Source organism: Oncorhynchus mykiss, chromosome 29 (assembly GCF_057628025.1).
Source record: "Oncorhynchus mykiss isolate SJ-2025 chromosome 29, ASM5762802v1, whole genome shotgun sequence".
NCBI classification, from domain to species: domain Eukaryota; kingdom Metazoa; phylum Chordata; class Actinopteri; order Salmoniformes; family Salmonidae; genus Oncorhynchus; species Oncorhynchus mykiss.
The window spans coordinates 10,417,776-10,442,500 of NC_143050.1; the positions used below are offsets into that span (position 1 = coordinate 10,417,776).

Below are 24,725 nucleotides of genomic sequence, written 5' to 3' on the forward strand. Positions count from 1 at the left end.
GGGCCCACGTCCTTGTGAATGTTGACCTGTTTAAAGGTTTTGCTCACGTCGGCTACAGAGAGCGTGATCACACAGTCGTCCGGAACAGCCGGTGCTCTCATGCATGCTTCAGTATTGCTTGCCTCGAAGTGAGCATAAAAGGCTGGTAGGCTCGCGTCACTGGGAAGCTCGCGGCTGGATTTCCCTGTGTAGTTTACATATTTAATTGTGTCCATGGAAGTTTTTGTAGGTCATCTTGTTTTTTGGAGTCCAGCTTTGTTCTTGTTTTTATTCTGTTCTGAATTGTTTAAAAATAATGTCATAGGGGACAAAAAGTTGTTTTATAGTCATCATAAAGCTTGTCTTCCAAATCTTATTGTTGACAATGCATATTATTGTCCACCATAGATCTTTAGTATTGTCATCCATGTGAGTATAAAAAACATAGTGAAAGACTGTCTTGGAATTTATACATCGAAATCAATACTTCTCGTCAGGTCCCATATTTCTTTAGTTCTGTAGCTAGCAGTTCAATAAATGTGCTCTAAACCCGTAGACAACCGTGGTATGACATGGCCTACAAGGATTGGAGAAGCAGTTTTAGCGTATCTTCATACTGTACTGTCTTTGTCACAATAGACGACTGCATACAATGCTTTTGGAGCCATCAATACCACATCAATATCGCCATCTGCCGGCCTTTCGGCTAAGTAGAGCCTAATGTTCAAGCTTGGCTACTGTGCCCAGAATGACAAACAAGTTGTTTATCTAAACGCGTTTCTCTGCGGGCGCGTTGTGTTTTGTCCCTCCGAGTCGCCGTGTGTTTGTGTTGTTGGATAGAGACGAAGATGGCGGACGAATTAGACCTCAGTGAACTAGACAGAGTACGGATTTCTGCTGCGGAGCTTCGAGTTGAAGCGTCGAGTTTCGTCGACCACGGCGATGTTCACAGAGGTGAGAACGATCGCAGAAAGTGATCAATATACTAAAAAAGAGAACGCAAAATGAGCTAGCCAAAGTATAAAGTGCCACGAAACTAAGTGGCTAACGCTAACTTGCTAGCTAACGGTAGCTAGGCTCATCATGTGGTCGTTTGTTTTCAAACGCCCCCCCATGCTTACATAGGTATGGGAAACATGTTTACATTGCCAAAGCAAGTGAAATAGATCATAAACAACATTTACATGAAAAATAAACATTACACTAACAAAACAAAAGTTTCAAAATAATGGAGACATTTCGAATGTTATATTATGGCTATGTAAAGTTACGATGTTGTAACAGTGTAAACAGTTGAAGAACATAATGGAAAATAAATCAACATGGGTTGTATTTAAAATGGTGTTTGTGCTTCACTGGTTGCCTTTTTCTTGTGGCAAGTGAAATGCTTACTTACAAGCCCTTAACCAACAATGCACTTTTAAGAAAATACAACAAAAAAAAAGTAAGAGATAAGAATAACAAATAATTAAAGAGCAGCAGTAAATGACAATAGCGGGGCGAAATACAGGGGGTACCGGTACTGAGGCAATATGTACATTAGGTAGAGTTATTAAAGTGACTATGCATAGATAATAACAGAGTAGTAGCAGCAACGTAGAGGGGGGGGGGGGTGCAATCCAAATAGTCTGAGTAGCCATTTGATTTGACGGGAGTTCGGGAGTCTTGTGTCTTGAGGGTAGAAGCTGTTTAGAAGCCTCTTGGACCTAGACTTGGAGAATGACGGGGATTAGGGCCTGTACGGGTGTTTGGAGTATATCCTTCCTGTCCGACTCATTAAAGAGAAATTCTTTGTCCAGTTCGAAGTGAGTAATCGCTCTTCTCATGTCCAGAAGCTCTTTTTGGTCATAAGAGACGGTAGCAGCAACATTATGTACAAAACAAGTTCCAAACAATGTGAAAAAACAAACCAAATAACACGGTTGGTTAAGAGCCAATAAGACGCCAGCATCCTGCGCCATCTTGAACAGAAGATGATTCCAACATTTTAGAATACCATATCAATCAATCACTTTTTATTCGTCACGTGCTTCAGAAACAAAAGGTGTAGACTAAGCAAAATGTTTACTTTACTGCCCTTCCCAACAATGCAGAGAGAGAATAAAAAGAGAAGTATTAGAAAAATAATAACACATGGAATAAATACAGAATGAGTAACGAATGAATAACTAATGAATAACTTGGCTATATACACGGGGTACCAGTACCGAGTTGATGTGCAGGGGTAGGAGGGAATTGAGGTAGATATGTACATATAGGCAAGGATAAAGTGACAAGGCAACAGGATAGATAATAGACAGTAACAGCAGCGTATGTGATGAGTCAAAATAGTTAGTGTGTAAATGGTCAATGCAGATAGTCCAGGTAGCTAGCTATTGGTTAACTATTTTAACTAACTATTTAGCAGTCTTATGGCTTAGGGTATAAGCTGTTTAGGGTCCTGTTGGTTCCAGCTTTGGTGCGTTGATACTGCTTGCAGTGCGGTAGCAGAGAAAACAATATATACCTTGGGTGGCTGGAGTCTTTGCAGCCAGTCAAGATGATCTCACTAGTGCAGCTGTAGAACTTTTTGAGGATTTGATGGCCCATGCCAAACCTTTTCAGCCTCCTGAGGGGGAATAGACGTTGTTGCATCCTCTTTACAACTGTGTAGGTGTGTGTGGACCATGATAATTCCTTAGCGATGTGGACACCAAGAAACTCAAAGCTCTTGACCTGCTCCACTACAGCCATTTCAATGTGGATAGGGGCTTGCTTTGGCCCTCCGTTTCCTGTAGTCCATTATCAGCTGCTTTGTCTTGCTGACGTTGAGGGAGAGGTTGTTGTCTTGGCAACACACTGCCAGGTCTCTGACCTCCCTGTAGGCTGTCTCATCGTCGTTGGTGATCAGACCTACCAACGTCGTGTCGTCGGTAAACTTAACGATGGTCATGCACGGCCACGGCTCCATAGTACCGTTTCATATGATATCAAAAAAAAAACATTTGGTCCCTGCCGATCTAAAAAGCTCACATCTATTATAAAATGTTTATAAAGTCAGTTTGGTTTATAAATGTACACAAAAAAATGAAGCAACAGCAACTAGTTTCTTGTATGTGCTGTAACGTCCACTTCACTTTTCATGCACATCTCAAGTGTGGCAGCTGTGATCAGCCAGCCACATCCCCTTCCAGCCATCACTCACCTGCTTCTCTCCGTCCACTCTTCCTGTGCATCTATTCCGCCGTCAGTTTTTAAAATAAGAATTAGAGGTGGTGGCAAGCGGGGATGCAGACCCTGATGAGTCTTCGGTTGTTACATTCGTACTTTTGATACATTGGAGCTGCGCCTAGGGCTTGTTACTCTGACTGTATTACCGCCACGCTGGTAGTCACGAGTAATGACTGTAGTTAAATTCCACATGACCGCTTAGTCACGGTAATTAGGCTTCTCCAAGCTCTGATGCTGCTGACGGTCATTAGTATCCTACCAAACTTGCTAACTGCCTGGTACTCAGCACTCTATTGTCCCTCTAATCACTCTGACATCAATGCAAATGTGATCCCAATAGCTTTTTTTTTTTTTTTTTTTTTTTTTTTTTTTTTTTTTTTTACCTTTATTTAACCAGGCAAGTCAGTTAAGAACAAATTCTTATTTTCAATGACGGCCTGGGAACAGTGGGTTAACTGCCTGTTCAGGGGCAGAACGACAGATTTGTACCTTGTCAGCTCGGGGGTTTGAACTTTCTGTAGGCAAGCAATACTATATTTATTTCTCAACTTTCCCAATATTAAGAACATTGTTTGGCTTTAAACAGGAGTATAGCCTAGCTGGCTGATATGAAAATTAACAACGGGAAAAGAGTCCTCCATTCACTATTTAAGTGCATAGATTACTTGTATTTTTTCCCCTGACCCGCAGGTGCCTGATAGTGGTCCATTCTAAACTCATTTCACACACACAGTACCAGTCAAAAGTTTGGACACACCTACACATTCAATTTTTCCCCCCTTTATTTCTACAATTTTCTACATTGTAGAATAATAGCGAAGACATCACAACTATGAAATTACACATATGGAATCATGTAGTAACCAAAAAATCTAAATCGATTTTAGATTCTTGAAACCCTTTGCCTTAATGACAGCTCTGCACACCATAGCTAAAACTAGCTAAAACCTATATCCCGGCCCTGGGGCAGCTGTGAGTGTGTGCCATGTCCGTTTTTTGTTGTTGAAATATGGGGCATAGGTGTGCTACATTTTCATGCAGGCTCTCTCTTCTCTCTCTCTTCTCTTCTCTTCTCGGGCTTTATTAACATGGGAAACATATGTTTACATTGCCAAAGCAAGTGAAAAAGATAATAAACAAAAGTGAAATAAACAATAAAAATTCACAGTAAACGTTACACTCACAGAAGTTCCAAAAGAATAAAGTCATGTCAAATGTCATATTACGTATATATACACAGTGTTGTAACGATGTGCAAATAGTTCAAGTACAAAAGGGGGGAAAACAACATAAATCTGGGTTGTATTACAATTACAAACAAGTTACATGTTTGTTCTTCACTGGTTGACCTTTTCTTGTGGCAACAGGTCAAATCTTGCTGCTGTGATGGCACACTGTGGTATTTCACCCAGTAGATATGGGAGTTTATCAACATTGGGTTTGTTTTCAAATTCTTTGTGGTTCTGTGTAATCTGAGGGAAATATTTGTCTCTAATATGGTCATATATTGGGCAGGAGGTTAGGAAGTGCAGCTCAGTTTCCACCTCATTGTGTGGTCAGTGTGCACATTGCCTGTCTTCTCTTGAGAGCCATGTCTGCCTACGGTGGCCTTTCTCAATAGCAAGGCTATGCTCACGGAGTCTGTACATAGTCAAAGCCTTTCTTAAGATTGGGTCAGTCACAGTGGTCAGGTATTCTGCCACTGTGTTCTCTGTTTAGGGACAAATAGCATTCTAGTTTGGTCTGTTTTTTTGTTAATTCTTTCCAATGTGTCAAGTAATTATCTTTTTGTTTTCTCATGATTTGGTTGGGTCTAATTGTGTTGCTGTCCTGGGGCTCTGTGGGGTGTGTTTGTGCTTGTGCACAGAGCCCCAGGACCAGCTTGCTTAGGGGACTCTTCTCCAGGTTCATCTCTCTGTCTTTGTTATGGAAGGTTTTTCTGGATCTTTTCTGGATTTTGATAATTAGCGGGTATCTCCCTAATTCTGATCATTGTTTCGTGATCATTATTTGGTGTTTTACGTTGTGCACAGAGGATATTTTTTCTGAATTCTGCTTGCGGTCTCAATTTGGTTTTTGTCCCATTTTGTGAATTCTTGGATGGTGAGCGGACTCCAGACCTGACAACCATTAAGGGCAATAAGTTCTACAACTGATTCATGTATTTTTAATTGGTATTAGGGATGTACCGATATGCCATTTTTGGCCGATACCAATAACCAATATTTAAAATTATAGCGGCCTTTTAAGCATTCTAGTACAATTAAATAGTTAACACACACACACATGGACGCAGTGGTCTAAGCCACTGCATCTCAGTGCAAGAGGTGTCACTACAGTCCCTGGTTCAAATCCAGGCTGTATCACATCCGGCCGTTCCATAGAGCAGCGCACATTTTGCCCAGCGTCGTCCGGGTTTGGCCGGTGGTATGCCGTCATTGTAAATAAGAATTTGTTCTTACTGACTTTCCTAGTTAAATAAAGGTTACACACACCACACATACATACACACATACAAACACACACACTCTACATGCTTTGTAAGTAGGAAACACTGTCGATTTAGCAGGTTATCAAATACTTGTTCTCCCTACTGTATATTGTCCATCCCTAATTGGTATGTCGAATTTGATGCTCCTTTTGATGGCATAGAAGGCCCTTCTTGCCTTTTCTCTCAGCTCGTTCACAGCTTTGTTGAAGTTACCTGTGGCGCTGTTGTTTAGGCCGAGGTATGTATAGTTTTTTGTGTGTTCAAGGGCAACGGTTTCTAGATGGAATTTGTATTTGTGGTCCTGGCAACTGGATCTTTTTTGGAACACCATTATTTTTTGTCTTACTGAGATTTACTGCCAGGGCCCATGTCTGGCAGAATCTGTGAAGAAGATCTAGGTGATGCTGTAGGCCCTCCTTGGTTGGTGACAGAAGCACCAGATCATCTGTAGACATTTGACTAGAGATTCTAATAGGGTGAGGCCGGGTGCTGCAGATTGTTCTAGTGCCCTCACCAATTCGTTGATATATATGTTGAAGAGGGTGGGGCTTAAGCTGCATCTCTGTCTCACCCCACGGCCCTGTGGTAAGAAATGTGTGTTTTCTGCCAATTTTAACCGCACACTTGTTTTCTTTCTCTCTCTTTTTCTCTCTCTCTCGCTGTCTCTGTTTTTCTCTCTGTTTCTCTCTCTCTCTCTCTGTTTCTCTCTCTGTTTCTCTCTCTCTGTTTCTCTCTCTCTGTTTCTCTCTCTCTGTTTCTCTCTCTGTTTCTCTCTCTCTCGCTCTCTCTGTTTCTCTCTCTCTGTTTCTCTCTCTCTGTTTCTCTCTCTGTTTCTCTCTCTCTCGCTGTCTCTGTTTTTCTCTCTCTCTGTTTCTCTCTCTGTTTCTCTCTCTGTTTCTGTTTCTCTCTCTCTGTTTCTCTCTCTCTGTTTCTCTCTCTCTGTTTCTCTCTCTCTGTTTCTCTCTCTCTGTTTCTCTCTCTCTGTTTCTCTCTCTCTCTCTCTCTCTCTCTCTCTCTCTCTCTCTCCTCTCTCACCTTCTTAAACTGTCTCTTGCTGAGGGTTAGTTGAAGAGCCTGATGAGTCAGTTTAGTTCATTAGCCGACTGGGAGATGAATCACACATAAGAAGTTGAGATAGGGTGTGATGTGCTCTGTGCAGGTGGACCTGTGTCTGTGTGTTAACTCTGCAGTGTTACTGTGTGTAGGACAGGACAGGACAAGCAGTCTGTCTGTTGTCTGAATGTCCTCTCTACAGCTTCTTGGAACACTTTCAAGTTCATAACACACACCTTGTCATCACTGCTAATATATATCTCCCTTTCTCCTCATTCCTCTCCCTCTCTATCTCTTTCCCCAACTATTTCTCTCCCTTTTCTATCTCCCCCTTCCCTCTCTCCCTGTCACAGAGGAGCAAGGAGAGGAGGGGCGTGGCGAATGCCAGCAGCAGAGTAACCACGGCAACGACGCATCAAAAAAATCCAATCTGCAATGCTGCACGTCCGAGGCCATCCATGGCAACCGTCACCATGACAGCAAGGAAGGCGAAGAGTTGACCTCCCCTCGTCACCCTGTAACCATGACTTCTGACCCTGAGGAGGAGCTGGTGATGTCACCACCGCCACAGGAGGAAGAAGGACACAAGATGGCCGCCACTGAGATGGTTTCAACGGAACCTGGATGTACAGATGGAGAGATGGGGACAGAAGGAGAAGATAAATATGGAGGAGGTTTTACTTTTAACCACGAAGGCTCTCGAGCATCTGCACAACAGTGGACTCAAAGAGGTGACCACCACACCAATAGAGTCGACAACAACAACAGTAGCAGTGCAGGGGGGGCATCGTGCTCAGGCAACGGACCACAGAGCTCCATACAGAGGGATGGAGGGAGAGAGAAGGACCAGAGAGATGGAGGGAGAGAGAAGGACCAGAGAGATGGAGGGAGAGAGAAGGACCAGAGAGATGGAGGGAGAGAGAAGGACCAGAGAGATGGAGGGAGAGAGAAGGACCAGAGAGATGGAGGGAGAGAGAAGGACCAGAGAGATGGAGGGAGAGAGAAGGACCAGAGAGATGGAGGGAGAGAGGACCAGAGAGATGGAGGGAGAGAGAACGACCAGAGAGATGGAGGGAGAGAGAACAACCAGAGAGATGGAGGGAGAGAGACGGACCACAGTGGGAGAGACCCAGACCTCCCGGAGCCAGCAGGGGGTTCCCCTGGCTCTGCCAAGCCCACCAGGAAGACTCGTAAACCGGACCGGGAGATCTATCAGCCGGGGGGCCGAAGGAGCACCACCAGCACCCAGGGGAAGGAAGTGGGAAGAGAGACGAAGAAACCGAATACCCCTGGTCCTGGGTCTGGTTCTGTTAGAGAGGAGGCTGTAGTCAAGAGAGAGCCAGCCCCACAAAAAGAGACTGGAGGAGAGAGAGGCGGAGTGGAGGAGAAGGGGAGAGATGGCAGGTGTGAGGAGAAGGAGAGAAGGCAGGGGAGGAGAGAGACAGGCAAAGCGGCAGCAGCAGTCTCAGACCCTGTATCAGAGAACCTGACTGGGAAGATGGAGAAACTCAGTGTGACTGTCCCAGCCGGGAGAGAGGAGGAGGATGAGAGAGGAGGAGAAGAGAAAGGACAGGGTCAGGAAGTAGACAGGAGGAAGAAGGCTAGCGTTGAGGGCAGGAGGAGCAGAGGAGTTGAGGGAGGAGGAGCAAATGGAGGTGAGAAGACAGAGGAGAAGAAGAGAGAGAGGGGAAACCGCAGGAACAGAGGAGGAGGAGGGGAGAAGGGGGGCAATCAGGACTCCAAGAGAAGAGGAAGAGGGGAAGGAGGAGGGGGGAAGGGTGAGCGAGTGATTAAAGAGAGAAATAAGAGAGAGTCAGAGGGGGACAAAGAGGAGGAAGCAAACCATCCTGCAGATACACAGCCAACAAAAGGAAGAGAAAAACAGAGGGATAAAGAGACGGAAAGAGAGGAACCGAGGGACAGGGAGATGGAGAGAGGGAACAACAGACCCCGAGACATAGACAGAGAAAGAGAGGAACCGAGGGACAGGGAGATGGAGAGAGGGAACAACAGACCCCGAGACATAGACAGAGAAAGAGAGGAACCGAGGGACAGGGACAAGCAGAGAGGGAACAACAGACCCCGAGACATAGACAGAGAAAGGGATGGAGAGATGGAGAGAAACAGAGAGAGGCCAGCGGAGGGGAATGAGAGGAGCAGAGCCAACACTAATCCTAACAACAACCACCACCACCCATCATCATCCTCTAAGCGTTACTCCAAGTCAGACATCAGAAGACCCAGGAACCGCACCTACAGCACCAGCTCTGCCAGCAGTGGCACCAGTCTGGACGGACCTGGACTGGGACAGGGAGGGGGTTTGGGGGAGGACAGGGCCCGACGAGACCGGTTGGGGCGCAGGGAGCGAGAGAGAGGGGAGGGAGGAGGAGGTCAGCTCCAGAACAGGAGGAGAAGCACTAGAGACTCCTCTACTGACTCACTGGAAGAGAGCAAGGTGGGAGAATGGATGGATGAGAGGAGGAGAAGGAGGAGAGACGGAGGAGAGGTGGTCTGGAGCCCGGAGAGGAGGAAGAGGGGGGAGGAGAGCAGAGGGACAGGAGGGAGGCACAGAGGAGGAGGAGGGAGAGGAGGTCTCCTGAGAATATCTCACAGTGACAGACAGTCAGGCTCCTCCCAGGCTACCTCAGGCCCTGGCGAGGACCCCCAGGGGCGACGCAGACAGGGCACTGGGCCTCGCAGCAGGGGGAGGGGCATCCTCATCCTCCCCGCCCACACCAACCTCTCCAATTTGCCGGCGGAGGCCGGGCCGAGGCTTCTGTTTGGTGGGATCCGTGGAGGAAGAGATGCGGGGCTAGGGAGAGGAGGAGGAAGGGGCGGAGGAACTAGGCGTCTCTGGGACCCAAACAACCCCGACCAGAAACCCGCCCTCGGGCTCTCCCAGCATGCATCGAACCAGCAGCAGCCCATGTACCTGCAGACAGGCGTTGGTTACGGAGCGCTGCACTTCCTGGATTCAGATGACGAGGCTGCAGGGAGTCCCCCGGTCCGCCAGGGGGAGCACTTCCACCTCCAGCAGCAGGCTGCAGCCATGGCCCAGGCCTTCTACAAGTATCAGAACTCTGACAACCCTTACCCTTACAACGCCAACCCTAACCCCAACACACGCTACCCCTACCCTTACCACACTATGCCCGCCGGCCCTTACCAGATCCCCCCCTCTAACGACATGTACCACCCGGGTCAGTTCTACGGGGGGTACAGGGGCCAGGGGTACCCGGATGGACCCGAGGCTGTAGCAGGGGGTGGATCCGGAGCAGGTGTAACCCCTGAGGAGGCTGGGCAACATGCCAGAGGAGAGCTGGGGAGACTGCTGAGAGCTGCAGACAGTCAGGAGTTACAGCTCACTAACCTGTTGTCTCGAGACAAACTCAGTGCTGATGGACTGGACCGCATGGCTCAGCTCAGGTAAGATAGAGGGATGGAGAGGAGAGGAAGCAACAGCTCACTAACCTGCTAATGGAAGGGGGGGGGGGGGGGGTGGAGGAATGGTGAAAGCTGCAACCTGCTGTCTAAAAACAAACTATGCTCCTTTCTTTATCTTGTCCCCCCCACCCCCCCTCCAGAGCTGACCTGTTGACCCTGTACGAGCGTGTGATCCTAACAGACATAGAGTTCAGTGACAGCCAGAACCTGGACCAGGCTCTATGGAAGAACGTGTTCTACCAGGTTATAGAGCGCTTCAGACAGCTCCTCAAAGATCCCAGTGGAGACTCAGCTCCGCGCATCACCACCATGCTACTGACACTGCTGGACGAGGTACACACACTGAACACACAGGCATCAATCAGCTGTTACCTAAAACACGTGTAAATATTGGACTATAAATTGTGCCTTCCTTTATTGTATTTACGCTGAACTGTTTAATCAATTCTACTGAGAAATGTACTTTTTGTTCCTATTCTTATCCTTCGTTATTGTTGTTGAATTATCAAAAAGGAACCTGCAAGTAAGCATTTCGTGGGACGGTGTGTATCATGTGTGTCCCGTACATACGACTAATAAAACTGACCTTGAAACACGTACAGACAGACACACACCACGTACAGACAGACACACACCACGTACAGACAGACACACACCACGTACAGACACACACCACGTACAGACAGACACACACCACGTACAGACAGACACACACCACGTACAAACACACACCACGTACAGACAGACACACACCACGTACAGACAGACACACACCACGTACAGACACACACCACGTACAGACAGACACACACCACGTACAGACAGACACACACCACGTACAGACAGACACACACCACGTACAGACACACACACCACGTACAGACAGACACACACCACGTACAGACAGACACACACCACGTACAGACAGACACACACCACGTACAGACAGACACACACCACGTACAAACACACACCACGTACAAACAGACACACACCACGTACAGACAGACACACACCACGTACAGACAGACACACACCACGTACAGACAGACACACACCACGTACAGACAGACACACACCACGTACAAACAGACACACACCACGTACAGACAGACACACACCACGTACAGACAGACACACACCACCTTCAGACAGACACACACCATGTACAGACAGACACACACCACGTACAGACAGACACACACCACGTACAGACAGACACACACCACGTACAGACAGACACACAAGCACTGATTGCGTGAACAGCACTGTAATGCGAATAGTGTTGGTGACAGTATGCAGACTACATTTCTTCAGGGAACTAAACTTTTTCTATCATGCTGTTGTTTGTTTCCCAGGGGGCAGTATTCTTTGATGCGCTGCTGCAGAAGCTTCAGATGGTGTTTCAGTTTAAACTGGAGGATTACATGGACGGCATGGCCATCAGACCACGACCACTACGCAAAACGGTTACTACTGTGTGTGTGTGTGTGTGTGTGTGTGTGTGTGTGTGTGTGTGTGTGTGTGTGTGTGTGTGTGTGTGTGTGTGTAATTAACCATGTTTAATGTGTGTTTGTTCAGGTGAGGTATGCTCTGATCAGTGCCCAGCGGTGTTTGATCTGTCAGGGGGACATCGCCCGTTACCGGGAGCAGGCCAGCGACTCGGCTAACTACGGCAAGGCCCGCAGGTACGTAGCACATCAATCGTGGCTATTGGCTACCACAAAACACATAATTGTCTGACCATTCATACATGTCCATTCATGTGTGTTCCTGCTCGTGTTCCTGTTCGTTTCTCCACAGTGGAGAAAACGGTGTGCTTTTTGTTCTCAGGTCTCTCTTGCTAAATATATTTTTCTCAGGGAGACTATTCCCCTGACTCATAAATGTAGCTTACACCACAGCATTGTTGAATACTAATTTCTGATTGGCTAGAAGGGCATTCTAGAATGTACATTTAAAACCAGATAATGGGAGAGTTGGAAAAGAAATCGTAACACCTTGATGCAATATGCACCTACACATATACTTGCTACACAGTTACAGAAAGCTAAACCAACAACCACACTGTCGTGTCTTTAGTGTCATTAAAGGTGAAGACTGTTATTTTATCAAATCAATTCTCTGTAATTATTATTACGTGATTAAACTGATCATGTAAATGTAATTAACTAGGAAGTCGGGGCACCATGGAATATATATTACAAGTTATAATTTTCTGAATATACCTCTTCAGATATTTTAATATCTGATCAATTAGTCTTCTATTAATTAATTATTATTTTTACCTTTGTCAGTCTCATCTGAACGTCGTGAATTGTTGGTTATCTGCACGAACCCACCCTTTACTATAAATCATCCATACACCAATTGGCTCAATTATTTATTTCCTAACAAATTAAACAATTACAGAATATACAATACATAATAACATTATACAGTAAAATGCCGTCCCTAGTGGACTAAACCAGACAAAACAGTTGGGGTTATAACATGGTAAATTCAGAGAGAAGAGAAGGATGTTTTGGAAGGAAGACTAAGGAACATTGGTCTTCATAGGACCTGGGAAGCTATTCTCACATAAATATATATGCCACTAACGATCGCTCATTCGGGAAAAGCAATGCATTGTATTTACGTGAAGCTGGTGATGTGAGGCTCTGGTTTGCCCAGTCGATGTCTCCCTCGTCCTTTGTGAAAACTTCCGGGTCATCATGTGAGAAGTTCACGTGGTCGGAGAGGTTCATCTCCCTCTGGAGATTGGTCCACGTTGGTCAGTGTTGTCGTACTAGATTTGCTACCTTTCCAGCTGCAGTCTGATAGGCTGTCATCTAGGACTCATTTCTTCTTGAGTGATCAATAGTTCAGAGTTCATACCATTTCAAGCTCCTATGTTTCCTGGCCTGTATGGTTGACATTAGAATTAGCCCTTTTAAACGTGAAGACAAATCCTCGCAGTGTTCGGAACTTGAGTGAATTTTTGTTATGTAGAGTGGATGTCCAACTATTCGCCACCACAGCTCACGCTGGGGTTTGCTTAGTTCAGTGTGAATTGGGTCATGTGGGCTCTTATAGAAATGTAGAAAAGGGGATGGTTCATCATTTCCAACCAATGCCTGTTCACTTGGGCGTGGCTACTGACTTAGTTAAACTTTACAGGTGAACATCACATTACATTACATCATTTCGTAAATAGTTTCATCTTTACTCATTCATTTTATATAAGAATTAGATGCAAACCTCATAGCTGAGGCACCTGTATAAACAGAGGGTAATGTGGCTGTATGAGGTCACGAACATGAAACAAAACGGACGGGTCGTAGCTGGCTTCTCCACCGACCCTTTTCACATTCTCCAAAATAGGACTATTCTCAAATTCTGGGATGTAGTAGAATTGAGCGGGAGAATCCCTTTGTCTTACTGTGAAGCTCTCTCTCTCAATTGCACGGTCAGGGAAAGTCTCTGTGGTATTTACGCCGTGGTTGTAAGGTCATAAAACTGCCCCGTAAAAGTGTGTGTGTGTGTGCGTGTGTGTGTGGGGGGGGGGGGGTTGTTTACATCTCTGCTAGCCAATTCACTGAAAGGGCCAGCGTTGACAATGCAAACCGAAATTGGATACATTGTAAACGCAGGTCCAACGAGGAAAAAAATAAATATCCATAATACCCAAAATAAATAAATAATAAATAAAATAAATATCAAACCAATTGAACAAACAACTGGGTTTCGTCTCTAGCAATTAAAATATGAGAAAGTATGAATTATTTTATAAAAATGAAAATATCAATTAAATGTTTTTATTTCTACTGTTTGCTTTAGTATTGTTTTCTTCTAATGGCCGCTGTAAAACATTCAAAGTATAAACCATAAACTTAGTGAATACCATTGGTGTTTAATATGAGGGTTTCAGCATCAGCTGTCAGAGCAGTTTACCGATCACTGTACCTGTACACAGCCCATCTGTAAATAGCCCACCCAACTACCTCATCCCCATATTATTACTTACCCTCTTGCTCTTTTGCACCCCAATATCTCTACTTGCACATCATCATCTGCACATCTATCACTCCAGTGTTAATGCTAATTTGTAATTATTTCGCCTCTATGGTCTATTTATTGCCTTACCTCCCTAATCTTCTACATTTGCGCACACTGCATATAGATTCTTCTATTGTGTTATTGAGTACGTTTGTTTATCCCATGTGTAACTCTGTTGTTGTTTTTGTCGCACTGCTTTGCTTTATCTTGGCCAGGTCGAAGTTGTAAATGAGAACTTGTTCTCAACCATCCTACCTGGTTAAATAAAGGTCAAATAAAAAACATTTAAAAAAATTAAATATCCCCTATTTATTTTTTTGCACTATATTTAATTTACTATGTCAATATGTTTTGCTGTTAAACTGGTGGCAGTTGTGAAAATAGTCAATCATTGGACAAGTTGCAGAGGTAATTGAAAATAATGCTATTGCTGATTAGATGCTTTTTTCATTCATTAGGCTATTTTCTCCTGGAGCATATGGTCTCTCAACTAAGAACTGTTGGACAATATGGACACAGATATATATATATATATATATATATATTTTTTTTATATTTGAATTTTAAAAATGCAGTTATTAAAGTATAAATTACCAAAGTTGCAATAGATTGCCATAGATTTTCTGTTAATTACCAAAATTACAGGATTCCAGTAACTTCAGTAAATTACCGGTAGCTATCAAATCACATGCGCCAAATACAACCGTGAAATGCTTACTTACAAGCCCTTAAACAACAATGCAGTTATATAAATAGTTAAGAAAATATTTACTAAATAAACTAAAGTAAAAAATAAAAAGTTACACAAAATGACTTAGACTTGATCCTAGACTTGGCGCTCCGGTACCGCTTGTCGTGCAGCAGCAGAGAGAACAGTTTATGACCTGGGTGACTTGGCGCTCCGGTACCGCTTGTCGTGCAGCAGCAGAGAGAACAGTTTATGACCTGGGTGACTTGGCACTCCGGTACCGCTTGTCGTGCAGCAGCAGAGAGAACAGTTTATGACCTGGGTGACTTGGCACTCCGGTACCGCTTGTCGTGCAGCAGCAGAGAGAACAGTTTATGACCTGGGTGACTTGGCACTCCGGTACCGCTTGCCGTGCAGCAGCAGAGAGAACAGTTTATGACCTGGGTGACTTGGCACTCCGGTACCGCTTGTCGTGCAGCAGCAGAGAGAACAGTTTATGACCTGGGTGACTTGGCACTCCGGTACCGCTTGCCGTGCAGCAGCAGAGAGAACAGTCATGACCTGGGTGACTTGGCACGCAGAGAGAACAGTTTATGACCTGGGTGACTTGGCGCTCCGGTACCGCTTGTCGTGCAGCAGCAGAGAGAACAGTTTATGACCTGGGTGACTTGGCACGCAGAGAGAACAGTTTATGACCTGGGTGACTTGGCGCTCCGGTACCGCTTGTCGTGCAGCAGCAGAGAGAACAGTCTATGACCTGGGTGACTTGGCACTCCGGTACCGCTTGCCGTGCAGCAGCAGAGAGAACAGTCATGACCTGGGTGACTTGGCACGCAGAGAGAACAGTTTATGACCTGGGTGACTTGGCACTCCGGTACCGCTTGCCGTGCAGCAGCAGAGAGAACAGTCTATGACCTGGGTGACTTGGCACGCAGAGAGAACAGTTTATGACCTGGGTGACTTGGCACTCCGGTACCGCTTGCCGTGCAGCAGCAGAGAGAACAGTTTATGACCTGGGTGACTTGGCACTCCGGTACCGCTTGTCGTGCAGCAGCAGAGAGAACAGTTTATGACCTGGGTGACTTGGCACTCCGGTACCGCTTGCCGTGCAGCAGCAGAGAGAACAGTCATGACCTGGGTGACTTGGCACGCAGAGAGAACAGTTTATGACCTGGGTGACTTGGCACTCCGGTACCGCTTGCCGTGCAGCAGCAGAGAGAACAGTCTATGACCTGGGTGACTTGGCACGCAGAGAGAACAGTTTATGACCTGGGTGACTTGGCACTCCGGTACCGCTTGCCGTGCAGCAGCAGAGAGAACAGTCATGACCTGGGTGACTTGGCACGCAGAGAGAACAGTTTATGACCTGGGTGACTTGGTGCTCCGGTACCGCTTGCCGTGCAGCAGCAGAGAGAACAGTCTATGACCTGGGTGACTTGGCACGCAGAGAGAACAGTTTATGACCTGGGTGACTTGGCACTCCGGTACCGCTTGCCGTGCAGCAGCAGAGAGAACAGTCTATGACCTGGGTGACTGGAGTCATTGACAATTTTCTCTTCCTCTGTTACCGCCTAGTATATAGGTCCTGGATGGCAGGAAGCTTGGCCTGGCAGGAAGCTTGATGTATTGGGCCGTACACACTACCCTCTGTAGTGCCTTACGGTCGGAGGCCGAGCAGTTGCCATACCAAGCGGGGATGGAAGCAGTGAGGATGCTCTCGATGGTGCAGCTGTAGAACTTTTTTAGCATCTGGGGAGCCATGACAAATCTTTCCAGTCTCCTGAGGGGGAAAGGTGTTGTCGTGCCCTCTTCACGACTGTCTTGGTGTGTTTGGACCATGATAGTTCGTTGGTGATGTGGACACTAAGGAACTTGAATCTCTCGACCCGCTCCACTACAGCCCCGTCAACGTTAATGGGGGCCTGTTCAGCCCTCCTTTTCCTGTAGTCCACGATCATCTCCTTTGTCTTGCTCACATTGAGGGAGAGGTTGTTGTCCTAGCACCACACTGCCAGGTCTCTGACCTCCTCCCTATAGGCTGTCTCATCGTTGTCAATGATCAGGCCTACCACTGTTGTATCGTCAGCAAACTTCATGATGGAGTTTGAGTCGTTCTTGGCCACGCAGTCATGGGTGAACAAGGAGTACAGGTGGGGACTAAGCATGCACCCTTGTTGGACCACGGTGTTGAGGATCAGTGTGGCAGAAGTGTTGTTGCCTACCCTTACCACTTGGGGGCGGCCCATCAGGAAGTCCAGGATCCAGTTGCAGAGGGAGGTGTTTACTCCCAGGGTCCTTAGCTTCGTGATTAGCTATGTGGGCACTATGGTGTTGAACGCTGAGCTGAAGTCAATGGACATCATTCTCACATAGGTGTTTCTTTTGTCCAGGTGGAAAAGGGCAGTGTGGATTGAGATTGCGTCATCTGTGGATCTGTTGGGCGGTATGCGAACACTTCATGGATACCGACGTGAGTGCTACAGGGCGGTAGTCATTTAGGCAGGTTACCTTCTCTTTCTTGAGCACAGTGACTATAGTGGTCTGCTTGAAACATGTAGGTATTACAGACTTAGTCAGGGAGAGGTTGAAAATGTCATTGAAGATACTTGCCAGTTGGTCCGTGCATGCTCTGAGTATACACCCTGGTAATCCATCTGGCCCCGCGGCCTTGTGAATGTTGACCTGTTTAAAGGTCTTGCTCACATCGGCTACAGAGAGTGTGATCACACAGTTGTCCGGAACAGCTGGTGCTCTCATGCATGCTTCAGTGTTGCTTGCCTCGAAGCCAGCTTTACAACCCCTACACAGGAGTGGTCTCTCTTTTTGTGTAAAGTCATCTTCTCTTCTTTCTCTACCTTCTCCCTCTTCTTTCTTCCTCCTCCCTTCTCTTCCTCCTCCTGTCTAGTTGGTACCTGAAGGCCCAGCAGATTGCTCCTAAGAACGGACGACCCTACAACCAGCTGGCCCTGCTGGCTGTCTACACGGTGAGAAGATGTGTTATTTTCTACAGTAGGGGACAAGATGAGACGAGACAAATATCTGTTGTGTTGATGTAATGCTGTGTAAAGTATGTATTGCTGATTCCCCCCCCCCCCCCCCCCCCCAAAAAAAAAATAATTTCCATGAAAACGGTGAATAATGTATATAGTTAGTTATATTTTGACAGAGAAAACCGACAGACACAAGAAAGATCACTCGCATCTCTCTCTCTCTCTCTCTCTCTCTCTCTCTCTCTCTCTCTCTCTCTCTCTCTCTGTCTCTGTCTCTGTCTCTCTCGCTCTCTCTCTCTCTAGAAGAGGAAGTTGGATGCAGTGTATTATTACATGCGTAGCCTGGCGGCCTCCAATCCCATCCTCACTGCCAAGGAGAGCCTCATGAGTCTGTTTGAAGAGGCCAAACGCAAGGTCAGACACACACACAAACACTGGCCACATATACACCTATAGCTCAACCGACACTGCTTTCATAGACCAGCTAATGTATTCATAGACCAAACACATCCAAGCCTTTCATCTCCTGGTTCTGTCCCCTGCTTGTGTATTCAGGCAGACCAGATGGGGCGGAGGCAGGAGTCAGAGGGGGGTTCCAGGGGCCCGGGGGTCCAGGGTGGAGGAAGAGGACGGGGGGAGCCGGGGGCCAGAGTAGAGATCTGGCTTCGCCCTGTCGTCCAGGCAGGGGCTCTCTCATCGCACCGCGGGGGCAGCGAGTCCAGCAGAGACTCTGAACAGGACGGAGAGCTCGGCAACCTCAGCGCTAGTGATGTGAGTACAATACACATATACGTATGCACCCACGCACACCCACTCTTTATGGCTTCTCTTCTGCTTCTCTTCCGGTTGTGTTCCAGTTCTTCTATATTGGACGCTGTTAATACTCCTCTGTGTCTCTTTGTGTCCATCTGTGGGTCTGCACATGTTCACTCATGCTCCAGAAGAAGTACACACACACACACACACACATACACACACACACACACACAGCCACAGAGACACACACAGCAACAGAGACACACACAGAAATGGAGGCACACATGACCTTGTTTCCAGACACACAACAGGAACTATTCACCATTATCCATCTCTCTTTCTCTGTCGGTCTTTCTTTCTGTCTTTCCAGCTCATATTCCCCTCTTCCTCTCATTGGAAAAAAAATCTAAAACCTGTTTTTGCGTTGTCATTATGGGTTATTGTGTGTCGATTGATGAGGGGGGAAAAATAATTTTATCCATTTTAGAATAAGGCTGTAATGTAACAAAATGTGGAAAAAGGGGAAGGGGTCTGAATACTTTCTGAATGCACCGTATATGCTGTCACTCTCTCTGTTAAATACCTCTGGTTCTCAGGTGTATATTAGAGGTCGACCGATTAATTAGGGCCGATTTCAAGTTTTCATAACAATCAGAAATCGGTATTTTTGGGCGCCGATTTGTTATTCTTCTTCTTTTTTTACACCTTTATTTAACTCGGCAAGTCAGTTAAGAACACATTCTTCATTTCAAAGACGGCCTAGGAACGGTGGGTTAAATGCCTCGTTCAAGGGGCAGGACGACAGATTTTCACCTCGTCAGCTCGGGGGATCCAATCTTGCAACCTTACAGTTAACTAGTCCAACGCTATACCGACCTGCCTCTCTCGTTGCACTCCACAAGGAGACTGCCTGTTACAAGCCAAGGTAAGTTGCTAGCTAGCATTAAACTTATCTTATAAAAACAATCAATCAATCATAATCACTAGTTAACTACACATGGTTGATGATATTACTAGGTATTATCTAGCGTGTGCTGCGTTGCATATAATCTGACTGAGCATACAAGTATCTAAGTATCTGACTGAGCGGTGGTAGGCAGAAGCAGGCGCATAAACATTCATTCAAACAGCACTTTTGTGCTTTTTGCCAGCAACTCTTCGTTGTGCGTCAAGCATTGCGCTGTTTATGACTTCAAGCCTATCAACTCCCGAGATGAGGCTGGTGTAACCGAAGTGAAATGGCTAGCTAGTTAGCGCGCGCTAATAGCGTTTCAAACGTCACTCGCTCTGAGCCTTGGAGTGGTTGTTTCCCTTGCTCTGCTTGGGTAATGCTGCTTCGAGGGTGGCTGTTGTCATTGTGTTCCTGGTTCGAGCCCAGGGTGAAGCGAGGAGAGGGACGGAAGCTATACTGTTACACTGGCAATACTAAAGTGTCTATAAGAACATCCAATAGTCAAAGGTTAATGAAATACAAATGGTATAGAGGGAAATAGTCCTATAATTCCTATAATAACTACAACCTAAAACTTCTTACCTGGGAATATTGAAGACTCATGTTAAAAGGAACCACCAGCTTTCATATGTTCTCATGTTCTGAGCAAGGAACTTAAACGTTAGCTTTCTTACATGGCACATATTGCACTTTTACTTTCTTCTCCAACACTTTGTTTTTGCATTATTTAAACCAAATTATTATGTATTTGAGGCTAAATTGATTTTATTGATGTATTATATTAAGTTAAAATAAGTGTTCATTCAGTATCGTTGTAATTGTCATTATTACAAATAAAATGTTTAAAAAATTGGCCGATTAATCGGTATCGGCTTTTTTGGTCCTCCAATAATCTGTATCGGTATCGGCGTTGAAAAATCATAATCGGTCGACCTCTACTGTATATTCTGTCACTCTCTCTGTTAATTACCTCTGGTTCTCAGGTTCCCTTGTCCACAGGGCACAGTCAGAGAGACACACCCATATTCTCTCTCTCACACATACACACACACACAGACAGACATAAACACACATATACACACACTAGAGATGTTTTCTCTCTCAGGAAGTGGTGGCTCTGTGACTCACCCTCCGTAGTGGACAGACAGAGTGCGTCGTGGGCCGCAGCGCTCTCGCCGTCTCCATGGAGATACGCCCTCGTAAACACATCCACACACACACACATACGCAGGCAGACACACAAACACACACACACACCCGCTCACACACACAGTCTTGTACAACTAACCTTGTTGGCGACACACAGTTTAGTCCCATTCTAAATAAAATTTTCCCTAACCCCTAAACCTAACCCTTACGCTAACCTTAACCAAAAAACCTAACCCTAACCCAGTTTTTGTTAGTTTACTTTTCTTGTGTGGACTTCTAGTTAAACATATTCAGACACACCCAAGCAGACAGAAACATGTAAACACACAGATGCCGACACACACCCACACATACGCAGACATTAGGGATGGGCACTGTTATATGAATATTCAAGTACATCAGTATTAGAATACTTGCGAGAATATTCATTTTTTTTAAAGAAAAAATAAAGAAACGCCCTATTTTAACAATGAAATAGCTTTGTCTAAATGATCTGTGATATTGCAACACACGGATATACCATGACATTTTAAATTCTTAATTCAATAAAACAATACAAATTTTAATGTAGTTTTTAAGACGTGCCCCCAATAAAAATGCATAATGTAGTCTTACAAAGGTTCTACGCGTTTGTTGTAATTGTTGGCCAATCAGTGGCACCACAGTCCGAGGCTACACGTGTAGAAAGCAATGTGGGAGATCTCTAATCATTGCAAAATTGAATTAAAATTACGGAATTAAGTTAGCTAAACGAGAAGGAGTAGGTTGCGACGAGCGACCATCGCTCGTCGGCTGTTTAATCTGAATGGAATTGTTGTAGACAAGGATGGGAAGCACAGCAAAATAGACTCAATTAGCCCAGTAGCTAGCTAGCGGACTAACATAGCTGGCTGTCTTAGCTAGCTTCTTCACATCGATTTGATGCCGTCAAGACAGGCACTACAAGATGGGATGATAGATAACTTATGGCATCCAGGGTTTCTTCTGCCATAGAAACCCTTGGGCGGGCAGCCTAAGTCCAAACAGCATATGTATTTTTATTTTTCAACATTTTCGGGGTGGAAAAATGCTTTGTGTAAACCTAAAGGAAAACTCCATCCAAAAACAATCTTTTGGTATTTGTTTCATTAGTCCATTGTTGATATAGTCCCAAAATGTTTCATATGATGCATAATGCATCATACGGGGCCGGATGTCTGTACAATATTCTTAACAATTCAGACGTGCCGACAGGCTGACCGTTGCCATTCCCACGCCCCGTGCCACACCACCTAAGCCCTTTTTTTTGTCTAGAAAAAACCCTGGCATCCACAAGTCTGTATTGGCTACTCTCTCTCCTTCCCGTCTCAAACACACCGACCCCCGCACAGCTGCAAGCAGAGCAGCACCTCTCTCCCATGTTTCCGCTGGCTGTGTAGCAAGCCATTTCCCAAGCTGAAACACCGTTCCAAATGTTTGTTTTTTAATTTATTTTTTACATGTAGTTCGACTATCCGGGATATCTGTAAAAAAATATATATATAAATATACAATTTGAATATTGAAATTATTTAAAATGCCCTTTACTAACACACACACACACACACATCCATGTGTCAAACCTGTTAGTTAACAGGCTTCCCCTTGACTATATCAGTAGTTAATGAGAAATGTCTGTCTTTGTGTCTGGAAGACTGTTTACCATAGTTTAACCTTACTCTCTTTTTTTTCTTCATCTCTTCAATTACCTTTGTTGTTTTTCTGATGTAAGTTGGCCTATAGTCAGGTTCTGGTGCCCACCTTTCTGCTCAGTCTCTTTCACCTACCTAGCTGTTATAACAAGTGTTATAACCAGTCCCCTTCACCTAGCTGTTATAACAAGTGTTATAACCAGTCCCCTTTACTTAGCTGTTATAACCAGTGTTATAACCAGTCCCCTTCACCTAGTGGTTATAACAAGTGTAATAACCATTCCCCTTCTCCTAGCTGTTATAACCAGTGTTATAACCAGTCCCCTTCACCTAGCGGTTATAACAAGTGTAATAACCAGTCCCCTTCGCCTAGCTGTTATAACAAGTGTTATAACCAGTCCCCTTCACTTAGCTGTTATAGCTGTTATAACCAGTCCCCTTCACCTAGCGGTTATAACAAGTGTAATAACCAGTCCCATTCGCCTAGCTGTTATAACAAGTGTTATAACCAGTCCCCTTCACCTAGCGGTTATAACAAGTGTAATAACCAGTCCCCTTCACCTAGCTGTTATAACAAGTGTTATAACCAGTCCCCTTCACCTAGCAGTTAAATAGCATAGAACAATGTAAGAAGGCGACAGGACAGACATGACTAATCAATGCTAGACCTACTATCTGACTCATCCGTGCTCTGTTGCTCCTGTCTGTTTTCAGCTCAATAAGAGGTTCATACTCAGCTTCCTCCACGCTCATGGAAAACTCTTCACTAAAGTGGGGTGAGTTATTTTGGTGTGTGTGTGTGTGGTCGTGAATTAAAGTATTATTTTTAAAGCCCGTGTGGTTATGTGTATGCTCTAACACACATATTTAACAGATTATGCTGTTGTTTTTGAAGAAGGATTTTACTTCCAATCACTGTGATATGTGGTTGTCTTACCTACCTTAGTTGAAAGCACTGACTGTTAGTATCTCTGGGTAAGAGTGTTAAATGAGCAACATGTCCACAGCATGGAGTCGTTCCCAGAGGTGGTCAGTCGTGTTCTCCAGGAGTTCAGAGTGCTGATCCAACACAGCCCCTCCCCCCTGGGCAGCACACGCATGTTACAGATCATCACCATCAACATGTTCACTATACACAACGCTCAGAGCAGAGGTAACACATGCGCTCGCGCACACACACACACACACACACACACACACACACACACAGAGAAAAGCGACCTTGTACAAAAGTATTGTGCAAAAACAATGAAGCCTATGATCTCTTTCTCGCTCCCTCTACCTCATTCCCCCCTCTCTCCTTCTCCTTCTCCCCTCCCTCTCTCTCTCCTTCTACCTCCTTCCCTCTCTCCCTCCCTCCCCTTCCTCTCTCTCCTCCCCTCCCCTTCCTCCCTCCCTCTCCTCCCCCTTCCATTTCCCTTCCTTCCTTTCTCTCTCTCTCCTCCCCTCCCCTTCCTCCCTCCCTCCCTCTCCTCCCCCTTCCATTTTCCTTTCTCTCTCTCTCCCTCCCTCTCCTTTCTCTCTCTCTCTCCTTCTCCTCCCTCTCCTCCCCCTTCCCCCTCCCTTCCTCCCTCTCCCTTCCTCTTTCTCCCTCCCTCTCCCTTCCTCTCTCTCTCTCTCCCTCCTCCCCCTTCCGTCTCCCTTCCTTTAGGAGGAGATGGTGAGGTGAGGTCTGTTTTACAGGAGCAGACTACAGCTCTGGGTCTGGCCATGTTCTCTCTGCTGGTCCAGCGCTGCACAGAACTACTGAGAGACACACCTGCAGGTATGTCATTCACAGATGGGATATTTGTCTATATTGTATGGTTGTAAAATGACTGTCTGACTGACACAGTTCATATAAGGGAAGAGCACTCTAACCCACTAACACTCTAACACTCTAACACTCTAACCCACTAACACTCTAACCCACTAACACGCTAACCCACTAACACTCTAACCCACTAACACTCTAACACACTAACCCACTAACACACTAACTCACTAACACTAACACTCTAATCCACTAACACTCTAACCCACAAACACGCTAACCCCCTAACACACTAACCCACTAACACTCTAACCCACTAACACTTTAACCCACTAACACTCTAACCCACTAACACTCTAACCCACTAACCATCTAACACTCTAACCCACTAACCCACAAACACGCTAACCCCCTAACACACTAACCCACTAACACTCTAACCCACTAACACTCTAACCCACTAACACTCTAACCCACTAACCCTCTAAAGCCCTTTAACCCTCTAACCCACTAACATGCTAACCCACTAACATGCTAACCCACTAACATGCT

General features: G+C 45.6%; 1 protein-coding gene across 1 annotated transcript in view; it reads left to right on the plus strand.

Annotated features, from left to right (window-relative positions):
• Nucleotides 1–774: 774 nt before the first annotated feature.
• The window catches only part of LOC110510236 (SMG6 nonsense mediated mRNA decay factor), a 34,456-nt gene continuing 10,505 nt past the window's right edge, over nucleotides 775–24,725 (plus strand). Inside the window, exons 1-11 of the mRNA XM_036967341.2 lie at nucleotides 775–933; nucleotides 7,087–10,159; nucleotides 10,318–10,510; nucleotides 11,536–11,646; nucleotides 11,759–11,865; nucleotides 17,809–17,887; nucleotides 18,197–18,307; nucleotides 18,449–18,664; nucleotides 23,135–23,196; nucleotides 23,428–23,573; nucleotides 24,072–24,185. Of these exons, the coding sequence (XP_036823236.2) occupies nucleotides 828–933; nucleotides 7,087–10,159; nucleotides 10,318–10,510; nucleotides 11,536–11,646; nucleotides 11,759–11,865; nucleotides 17,809–17,887; nucleotides 18,197–18,307; nucleotides 18,449–18,664; nucleotides 23,135–23,196; nucleotides 23,428–23,573; nucleotides 24,072–24,185 (4,318 nt within the window). The 5' untranslated portion in view covers nucleotides 775–827. The remainder of the gene's footprint in view (nucleotides 934–7,086; nucleotides 10,160–10,317; nucleotides 10,511–11,535; nucleotides 11,647–11,758; nucleotides 11,866–17,808; nucleotides 17,888–18,196; nucleotides 18,308–18,448; nucleotides 18,665–23,134; nucleotides 23,197–23,427; nucleotides 23,574–24,071; nucleotides 24,186–24,725) is intronic.